Here is an 11250-nt window from a genome sequence, read left to right on the forward strand (position 1 = left end):
AACGAAAATAATGAAAAACGAGAAAAAAAAAATCCGTGCGCACAAAAGCACACATAGACACATCGAAATTGGATCATTGTGTGATTGGATGAATGAGTGCATGAGTGAATGGAGCCAAAGCGATTGAAAGACATGATGTAATATGTGTGTGTGTGTGTGTGTGGTGATGTGGCTTGAAACACAAAATATAGCTACGTAATAAAAATGGGATACAAATGGTTACCGTGTTGGCGACGGAGGCGGATAGGAGATTCCGCGCTGACTGGGCGATAATAAATTCGAATGGCCGGACGATGTTCCGGGTACGAGCAGCGTGTTGTTGATCGTTTGTGACGCATTCAAATTCAAATTGGGCAAACTTTGGCCCAAGTGAACGAATGGCTGAATGAGCAACGTATTCGGGGTTGTGCCTCTGTACTTTGTGCTTGGTGTATACTGTAACAGTTTCTTGTTCGTTGTCGTTGTCGGTCCGCTTGATCCTTGAACGGCTGCGGCCGAACACATTTGCATACTTTCATCACTTGATAATGAGCTAGCTTTTTCATAATCCATTGAAATATTGCGCGAATCGTTCAACTCCACAGAGCCACTGTGTCACGAGACACAGAAAGAGTGAGGTGTAAGCGGGTTTCATGCGATATTTGATATTTGATATTGGAACGGAGAAAATAGTGAGATATTAAAATAAAATTATGTACTTGAGCCCTGCGATGAACGAATATGATTCGAGGTTTAAACTGGCTGGTTTATACCATAAATACCCATCCAGACAAATATGCTTTTTAACGATGCCCCCGGCATGATGTGTCATCACCATGACATATTGTGCCTATGTGATGTTGTATTCAGACATCATTGTTTTTCTTCAATAAAAACGAAGCAACAGCAACAGCTAATACCCATGGTTAAGCGAGTGTTAACGCAGCGTGTCGAATGCACCATTTGTTGTCAAAGGGCAACATTTAACCGTATGATTACTGTTTGACAATATTCATGATATCCTAATGTAAACTCATTAAACGGCTTTAACAAAGCGCAACAATATTCAACGCTTGCCAGAACAAAGTGCGAAGCATAAATATTGTAATTGTGGATTTATAATTTCAGCATTTAAACCTCGAACCAAATCGCTTATCTCATTGTACTGACACACCGTAAATGTGTGTGACTCTCTCTCACACACACATTCACGAGTCGTTGTTTGGAGAAGAAAAAATAATCTACCAAACGCGCTACACCATACCTGTGGCTATTATTCAGACTGCTCAGTCGGCTTCCCATTGAGCTGTTCAATGGTGATTTTCGGATGCCTAGGGTTTCCGTGCTGTGATATCTAATATTGTAACTATCAAATGGTGAGCTTTGTTTCAGTCTTGAATAAATGTGTTTTGCTTTTGTAAAGGCGTCAAACCAATTCTGCGTTCGTACATCCAAAGTCACGCATCAAAGCATATTCAGCGTTGTTTTTGTTGTTGTAGTTGATTGCAATGGAAAATGCGAATGAATTAAAGCTTTTGTATAAAAACCCGTTTATTTTTTGTTCGTATTCCGATTTGAAATTAGAATAAAAACTGAATTTCACTTTACCCGTGCTTCGGAACATTGAAGCGTAAAAGCGGATGTGGCCAGCTCCCAATCGTTCAAATAAATTAGGTATAGAGTGTTTTCTTTCATTGCTATTTTCAATCTGTCCGTCAGAAATGGCTGGCGTATCACCTTTTTTTTGGTTTTTCGGGAAAAGGGGAAAGAAGAACGGAAAAAATGGCAGAAAATTTCGTTAGATCTGTGAAAATGTCGGTGGAACGGATGGAAAACTCTGAAACTTCAATATGTTAATTTGCACGTGTGGGTGTTTGTGTGTCAGTTGTGAGCACCATATCATCTCTTTAAATTCACCTATTGTCAGTAAATAAGCAGTAGCATCCTTAACTTGATGCTTGGAAAACTATGCGATGTCAAAAACTAGAATATGGAGCATTTATTTGCAAAATGAGAGTCACATCATAAACATTAAAAATGCATGGACACGAAGCGATGCCTCGAAAGTATTCATGCTTGCATAGTTTATAGGCCGACTACTCATATTTTGCTCCAGTTTTTCCGATACTACTTTGTGCTCTGCCATCTCTCTCAAATTCATAATGATGGATTTCCTCCCCTGTCATATTGCACTAGTTTATATGCTTCGGGCGTCTTGACGATACGTTGGGTGTTCAATGTCTACATTGCGCTCTTTTTTCTTTTTGCCCTGTATCTTCTGTACGGTATACTATTTCGTTTTATTGACGGCTTTTTCACCCAATCTCCATGTTATTTATTGGCCACAATTGACGATTTATTGGTTTTGTTCAGATGAGTTTTCACTTACAAATCAAATGCAAATTGGATTGTTTGCTCATATTCATCAAAACCCAACTTTGAATATCAATAAAATTCATGTATAAAAAGAAGTATGAATGAGACGAGAGCAAAACCTAACAACACGTATTTACCTTTAAATTGCCCATTCCTTTCTTCGCGATGGGCTTGCAGATTAACAGTAAATCCGTCAGCAGGAAACAATGGACATCAACCTAGAAATCAACATTAAATCAGTTATTTCAAAATTCGATTGATTTTTCTTCTTCCTATATTTTTATTTGCCACACTGAATCGACCCATTGCAAATATGTATACCAGGGAAAATACACCAGAACTTGACAAAAACAGCGCGTCGACTGTGTACCATTTACTTGCACACAAACACACCATCAATGGTGAATTTTAAATGAAACAGTATTGATTTTATTTGTAATCTGTCAACAGCTTTTAGCGAACATGATTCGTAATGTATTCGTGTTCACTTATTCCTGTTGGCATTTTCGATGCTCGACAAGTGCTAATTTATACAATGTTAATGTTGCTGCCGTTAACGGAATATGATCGATTTTACGTGTTTGACAATTATTCAAGAATTTACATCTTTCGAAGTGTACAAGTCAAGGGGATGGAACAAAAAATCAAAACGAAGTCCAAAGCAAAAGAACGAATTTAATTGAAACAAAAGCACCCAACGTAAGTGTAATGAAACAAGTCGTATATACAAGTTTGCGAACTTTGAGTCATATTCAACAATCTATTAATCACTGGCATACAATCAATATATATTAACGGGTCAATCAATGCGGATAGAGAAGCCAATATAATAAGTACTAAAGAAGAAATAGAAACAAAAAATCGATTCAACAAACCTTGGTCGTACTGTCTTTGTACCGTAAATCACCTTCCATAAATAGATGTCGTTCTTGGGGCGTTGCACAACCTTTCATCGGGCCACATAAGTCAAACATGCTGCAGTGTTGTTTCAATAACTTTTCCAAGTTCTCATTGTTGGTGTCCTGCAACACATACATGCACATTATTATTTTTCTTCGCTTCGAATTTAGATGAATTGCAATATGTGTTAAAAGGTGAAGTGAATACACACTAATTAACGTATTATTATGCTCAGTAATTGGATAATTAAATAAGAATTAGTTAATTAGCGGATCGAATGGTTAGATCTTGGCAATTGTGCTGTGACATAAAAGCAGAAAATGCATAAAATGCGTCATTAAAATGGATCACAATGTGTGCAAACATGGACGTGTGAGCACGCACGTGTATGTGTTGTATGTTTGTATATAAAATTCGACGTTGAAACAACTCCGTGAACAAGTCTGTTCATCCCATGTGTGTGTGTGTGTGTTGTGTTGTGTGTGTGAAGACAATTAAGCAGAAAACTGTACACATTCTCTTCAAAGTGTTCCGCATTTATTATTTAAGTGCCATCCTTATGATCTCATATTTTGTTCATATCATCGTGTGTAACTCAAACAATAGAATCCCTATTCTTTTGCTCTATTGAAGAGAATGGCTGTACATTATTGTCCGGAATGAAATGGCATAATGCGACCAACCATGGTTGATAGTCGGTAGCTACAACAAAAATAAAATGTTTTACCATGTAAAACGAACTTTTCCGCAGATTTTAGATGGTCACCATGATGGACGGATATAGTGTCCATGTCCACGCCCATTTTAAAACCTTTCATATGACCCCCATGTCAACTATTCATATAAAAAAATGCTGTTAAGTGGTGTTAACATAACCATGATGGACCGGGATGGTGTTCATGTTCATCTCCGTTCAAAGACCTTTCATATGATACCCATATTGACTATACTATGTAAAAATGGTATGAAGTCCATCGTGGTCGACCATCGTGTTATAACACCATTTAACATCACTTACCATGGGAAAATCGTGTAAAAACAGTAATAAAAATTATAGAATTTTTTTTTTCGATCGAAAAATCCAAGGGGGGTACCCTTGGGTGAAATTCCATGATATACCAAAAGTACCAGATAGACTGGTCCAATTCGGTCCAACTTTTGATACATTCAAGATATTTACATAAGATACCACGTTGCAAAATTTAAACAAAATCGCTCAAGAGATTCGAAAGTTATCGTGTATACAAGGAATTTTTGTGGGTTTTTCGAAACAGTAAAAAGGACATCAAAATCGTCCATTGTGGTTAGAACACCATTTAACACGGCTAACATATAAAAAACAGCCAGCAATAGCCAGAAAATGCATTTTGAAGCGAAAAAAGTAATTAAAAACAGACCATCATGGTCGGCCACCGTGGTAAAACATCGTTTAACACGGTTTACCACGAAAAAATCTCGAGGAAGACTAAGAAATAACCAAAAAATGCATTTTTTTGTGGTGAAAAAAAAAATCCGAAAAAATCCAAGGGGGGACCCTTGGATGAAAATCTATGATGTAGCAAAAGTACCAGATGGACTGGCTCAATTTGGTCCAACTTCTGATACATCCAAGATATTTACGTAAGCTACATCCTGGCCAAATTGAAGCAAAATCGCTCTACTATTTTGTAAGTTATCGTGTATACAACGAAAATTTAAAATTTTCACGACGATCGCTATACTTTCCTTCACACTTCGTGTGCGGAAAAGTAAAAACACACACACAGATAGAATTTTGGCATTTGAATATATTTTAACGTTTTAGATTAAACCAATATTTCATATACTGAATTTAGATGCATGGTGGTTGATCACGGTCGACTAATGCTAAAAAGTGTTAACATCATAACAGTCGGGGATCAACGGTTGTTGTTTTTTCCGGGGTTTTGCACTTGTATTTGGTCTGAGAAAAAAAAAATCAAGATGAGGGCATACGCAGTTAGCATTTCCAGAAACAATGGCGAATGCGCCACACAACATGAATTATGTTGAATCCATTTAGAATGGACTTTTTTTCGTTTCTCTTCTGTTTCGGTTAGTTCAAACAAGTTATATTAACTGATTGCGGTTCATTTTAGCGGGAGGGCAAACCAAAAGTACAGAAAGCATTATTCAATGTTAGATTACAAAACCGAATTGTTACAAATTTATAATATCAAAGAGACGATTTATTACGGTATGTATGTTGGAATTCGTGTTGTATTGGCATGCCGATTATGGCAGCTGTGCATTGCCGTCTTGACGGTTCGTGAAAATTATAATAATTACTTGGATAAATTGTATGTGAGCCAAGTATAAGCACGCTCGCACACCCGAACACACACATAGGGAAAGAGTGAGCGAATGAAAAAAAAATAAAATAAAAAAAAACATTGAAGCTTAATAACAACAATCACGAGAAAGCAAAATGGTTTTCCATATTAATTACTTACCACAACATCATATGATTCGATACGCGCCATTATACCCTTTAGCCGCTCGTTTTCTTGACGCATTGTCAAGTGTGTATTCACGCCGAACACAAAACTTTCCACACAGTGAATCTATGATCATTTATATTCATTACATAATATATGGTTATATATAGTATATGGATATGTTTATGTGTGTGTATAGAGAAAAAGCGCCAGGAGACAACAGACACAACGGGGCAAGAAGAAAGGGAGCAAGTGACGAGTGTGTACTGATATGTTACTGAAGTGCTTGGTGGAACAGGGATGAAATGAAACAAGCTTGATGCCTGCTATATATAGCATGCATGTCAAAATGAATATATATGTATAGGGATTTTTTCGGTGGTCGTAACTTAATGTAATGAATGAATGTTCGGAGAGAAGTATGCCGCTGTTTAATGTGCTGTATTATATTGAATATGAGTGATTATCGAATTACACTTTGGCGACGGGGCAATGAATGAGACTGAACGAATTCAAGACTCAAAGACTATTAGGGGAAGGGGGCTAGGTCGTCGTCGTCATTGTAGTTGTAATGCGCTCATCCAAATATACGCACACACAAGAAAAAAATAATGACATGCATTATTTCGAAGAATACATACCATCAAGTCCAAGGATTCCGCATCATTTTCGTCAACCACATGCTTTCTTATTGCTCCCAATAACAATCCGTATTTAGTCAGTCTTTGTGTAGGCCTTACTAGAATATCTGCCAATCGCAAGCTATAAGAAATGCGCACACACACATACGGAGACACACCGTATGTTGGGATTATTTCGAGTATAAAGCAGTACAACTTGTACCGTACGAGCGGAAACTTATGTGGTGCAAACGATTGTGTGTCGAGGCGATAGTGGGGTAAAGATAGAGTGAACATGTGGTGAAGCGAGCAAATGATGCTAAGGCGGAAATGTTGAATTGAAAAGAGCGTCAATTTGCTACGTAACTTACAATAAGCTTCTTTTACCTCGTGTAAGTGCTTGAGTAAATCACACACATAATGTTTTGCTTCAGTGCGGATGTTATAATCAACAATTAAATGCACACATATACACACATACAGATATTGAAAGAGAACGAGAGGGAGACAAACAAGAAAAACGGACACTCACGCAACCAAACACTCTATTGTTTTACAATTTTAATGCATTTTATGTATTGTTATGCAATTTAAATGCTCGCTTCATCGCTATATTTCACTCTAGTGATAGATATAAATAAACCAGAAAGGAAAAAGAAAGAACTTATGATAATCTCCGCTCCTCGACCACTATCGTTCAGAAATCGTTCAAAAAAAACCTACCGATTGCAGAGTTTTTGCGCTTCACACCACGCTAAATATGATGTGAATAATGTATTGCTTGCATTTAACTCTTTACAAGTGTACTGACATTGACTCTGCTCTGCACAATAGATCTTATACGGCGAAAAGATCGTTGAAAAGTTTTCAAAACCCGGCCGAAAGTAGTCGATGCACATTTTTGCTCCAGTTTGTATGCTATTTTGTACCTGTTTCCATTTGAGATTAAAAATTATTTGTACGGAAGTTGTTTAAAAGATGCATGTGTTATCTTTTGCATAAGCTTTAATCTAGGTTTATTTCATTGAACAACGCCCAAACTTACCATTGGATACAAATACAAGGTCCAGAACTTGATGTTCACTTCACAAATCTCTCGTATATTTGAAAATAGTTTGCTTTGATCAATGTCCGTTAAAATTCGGTTGGATTGGATTGCCTCCAAACAGGATAAAAAAAGCTACTCAAACAGAGTGTGTGGGCCGAGAGGAGAGGCAGAGAATGAAAAAACAGAAAGAAAGAAATAAATAAATGAAAAAGTGCAAACATATAAATGGCCATCATGTTGAATTATTAAGTGGTTTTGTGTGCGAAAATCCAATTGTCTGCTGTATGTGATTTTTGGTCTGATTGTGCGTTTGATTTTCGCTTTATATATTTTTTCTGCAGGTGCCATGACTTGGTGCCGTGCTCTCTCTCTCTCTCTCTCTGCTTTTTGTTTTGGTTGGTTTGCGAAATCGTTTCTATTGCATTTTCCACATTTACAAATAAATGTGGCTTTTGCGTTATCGTCTATATTTACCTCAGTAACCGTTTGCAACGCATGTATGTAATCTACTTCGGTGGTAACTAATTCCCAAATGGCAGACTGAATTTTGATTTCATGCTCTTTCATATTGGATACGTTAACAAATTCCTTCCACGAACCATGTATGTTGTTGATGTATTGCAGCGATGGTACAAAATCCGAATGTTCAAACGAAGAAAACGCTTTCGATTGAGGTACACCATTCTTTGCATAACTGTTCAATATTTCGCACAATTGACCTTGGTGTGGATTCTTTTGACCAAACAATGTTGACCAGCGTGGCTTTGATGGTTTTACGGTGGTCAATGTGGACTTTGTTGTGTCGAAATTATGTGATGATTCGGTCGCCTCTTCAGCTGATGCCGACGAATACAGTCGAATGGGACGTGGTGCGTCAGATTGCTGCTGCAACAATGAAACCAACAAACAGAAGAGAAAAAAAACCAGCTTTACATCGAATTGAATGAAATGCGTGCTATGGGAACAATTTCGCCTTTTTTGCGTGTGTGTGTGTGTGTGTGTGTGTGTGTGTGTGTGTATGCATGCGAAATGCGTTTTTGGTAATGTGCACAACAACAGAGATCCGCCCTCTCTCTCTGTCCCTCCCTCTTGAAGGAGAGAAAGAAAAAACGAAACACACACAAAAAAGGGAAGAATTAAAAACCAGTCTCACAAATTTACTTACAAATGATGAAACTTTCCGCAGTGTTGGGTGATACACCTTAGCCTCGTCTTGCTCTGTATCGGCGAGGAGAAAACAAGATTAAATCTTTACCAGTTTTACTAATTGAGTTGGAAAAGAGTTGAATACATAATTCGTCATTATTTTCGCTGTGAACACGATGAAGAGATAATGAAGCTAAATTCAAAAAAGGACTAAACAACTACCTCCTACTCTTTTCTTCATATAAGCAGATTCTTTGCACAAACAATTTTCTTTTGATGCAATACCGAACCGAACCGAACCGAAATCGCATTCCACTCTTATGAAAATTATGCAAACAATATTGAATTATAAACTTTACTGTACCTGTTATAATTAGGTGCTTGCCAGCCAATGTTCCTGTGTCTGTTCTATCGTTCACATGACTGAGTTGAGTTAACGGTGTTCCTGATGATAAAAAAATAAACGTACTCATTTTCATGCTTTCTTTCTTATGTTTTTTTTTTCTTTTTCACACATATATACATTTCTAGCTTCTCGATGTTCTCAATCTGAACAAAAGCCCACTTAAGAATATTATTATTTTGCTGAAAAGCCATTTCACGACACGCTTTCCCAAATGGGCTAGGCTAGCCAGTCGTTTCGAAACATTGGAATGTGGGAGGCGGTGCAATGGTATGCAAAGTATTCCTTAGACAATAAATCGAAAATCGATCTGACGTGTGCCCAAATAATTATTACGTAAATAACAAATTCCACGTGCACTTACTGAGATCGCTCGTTCCGGGCAGTTCGTAGATTGCCAATTGAGAAATGCTTAAATTTCGCCGAAGCAACGGTTCGTTCAGTACATGTCTTATTAGGAGCGTTGAAAGGCCGAAGAAAACAGCAGAAAAAGAAAATAGCAAAAAGGAAAAGGAAGAGAAGAGCAAAAAATGAAGAAAAAGAAATTAAGAAAAGAGCAAAATAAAACAAATGGTTAGTGGATTGTGTTGAAAACGCGTTGGAAACTTGTTAAAATTAGAGCATGGATAGCACAATACCCAAGTGTGGCTCCTTTCACAGCCGGCAATAGTTCCTCCTTTTCGTTTACCGCATTCAAATCAAAGTAAATACGGAAAAAGTTCGAATGGTTCACCTGCGAAATAGATTAATCATTACATGGATAAGAAACGTTTCCAATAAATTTCCATAAACTAAAACCGAATTAATATATTACATTGGCATCTCTTATTCGCTCTGTTCTCATCCACACATACACAATTTTGTGGTGCTCGCCCGTCCCTCTAACTTTCATTGATTGGTTAAGCCAATGATATAATTACACGCAAGTGATTAAAGTCTTGCTAATCGAAAGATAACGACCTATTCGTAGCAATTTTCACTCGTTTTCACTTTGATTTAGAGATAGCGCATAGGTTTCAGCAATGGCACACCATTTATACAGCCAATTACGTCATTTAATTGCGTTCAACTAATACCATTTGGATTCTCATAAAAAATTAATTCCAACTCAACACCATCCCCATACAATTGAATATTTATATGCTGTTTGATTGGTTCTATTCGGGCGCTATGGAGCAAATCGCTGAACCATTCCAAATAAGTTAGTTTTTAACGCAAATAAATTGAAAGGACGTGTTAGTTTTGCCCAAACTTCAAGCGTCATTTCAAAGGCATATTCAATTGAAAATGTGATTCTCATCAAATAGACTGTAATGCATGGATGCTTGGATCATCGTTATGGTGATTGTTTCAGATGATAGATTTAACAAAGTTTTTCATGTATGCTGTTGCTGTTGCTGTTGTTTGTTGTTGTTTATATTGTGAATCTCACACCTGCTCTAAATATATAGGACAAACAGACAATGCTCATCACCCACCAAACAGCACATACAAGCAATCAACGAATGCACGCACAACGGTTTCCGTTCGGTATTTCATATAGAATAGAGTTATTTCCGCGCTAATCGCATTACGCCCTTCGACATTTTAATATTCTTCCGTTTTTTCCTCGGTGTGTACGCTGTACGCATTGATATCTACTTCTTTGTTCATCTCATGCTATCTTTATCCCTGTGTTTCTCCCTCTCCCTCTCTCATTCGATTGCCACTTTTTTGCTTATAAGCTTGCCTTTTCCACTCTTTTGATTCACACACACACACACATATACATCTCGCAGTCAACAGAAAACTGGTGAAGCTAATGTAGCATATAAAATGAGAGAAGAAGGAAGAAAAAATAAGAAAAACTGATGAGGTGTGCTTTCATTGCGTTCAGTTTCGTTGGACACTCTGCAAAATGTTTGGATGGTTAACGAAAATTAATTGTAAATGCTACGAATGACAAAGCAATGCCACCATCTAATGGACTTAGAGCGATGAGTAAATGTTTGCTAAATGAGATGCGTCCGGTCTGACGCCGACTGACCGACGAAAAAGACAAGACATTTTCGACGCCGCACATTGTGCGGCACAACGATAACCGATAAAATGTTTAAATTACGTTTAATTATCACAAAAAATATTCAATAACATTTCGTCAAATCATTGTACCGTGGTTGTCTTTGTTTATGGACATATTGTTACGCATGAATAAAACCACAATTCCATAGTTATGTATTTAAAAAACGATTTGGCTACCGCCATGATGCTAGCACTTTTTTATTTCTCTTTTTTTCAGAGTTTGACTTATACGCCAGATATATGCTATGGCATAAAAACAAT

The 11250-nt window shown here is 37.2% G+C and overlaps 1 protein-coding gene across 9 annotated transcripts in view; it reads right to left on the minus strand.

Annotated features, from left to right (window-relative positions):
* LOC129577744 (pleckstrin homology domain-containing family G member 5) overlaps positions 1-11250 on the minus strand; it is a 47603-nt gene that overhangs the window by 4311 nt on the left and 32042 nt on the right. For 6 of the 9 annotated variants that reach the window (XM_055465243.1, XM_055465246.1, XM_055465252.1 and 3 more), the window contains 14 exons: positions 9567-9661; positions 9293-9378; positions 8890-8970; positions 8545-8597; positions 7854-8264; positions 7377-7511; positions 7055-7260; positions 6353-6473; positions 5727-5837; positions 3231-3377; positions 2493-2573; positions 1588-1716; positions 1244-1416; positions 224-589 (listed from right to left, as the gene is read on the minus strand). In XM_055465243.1, coding sequence (XP_055321218.1) covers positions 224-589; positions 1244-1416; positions 1588-1716; positions 2493-2573; positions 3231-3377; positions 5727-5837; positions 6353-6473; positions 7055-7260; positions 7377-7511; positions 7854-8264; positions 8545-8597; positions 8890-8970; positions 9293-9378; positions 9567-9661 — 2195 coding nt within the window. The remainder of the gene's footprint in view (positions 1-223; positions 590-1243; positions 1417-1587; positions 1717-2492; positions 2574-3230; positions 3378-5726; positions 5838-6352; positions 6474-7054; positions 7261-7376; positions 7512-7853; positions 8265-8544; positions 8598-8889; positions 8971-9292; positions 9379-9566; positions 9662-11250) is intronic. The other 3 variants (XM_055465244.1, XM_055465250.1, XM_055465248.1) reach the window with 1 other exon arrangement.

The sequence above is a fragment of the Sitodiplosis mosellana genome, unplaced genomic scaffold (assembly GCF_009176505.1).
Source record: "Sitodiplosis mosellana isolate CC-2019 unplaced genomic scaffold, AAFC_SMos_1.0 Smas_scaffold_6226, whole genome shotgun sequence".
Lineage (NCBI taxonomy): Eukaryota > Metazoa > Arthropoda > Insecta > Diptera > Cecidomyiidae > Sitodiplosis > Sitodiplosis mosellana.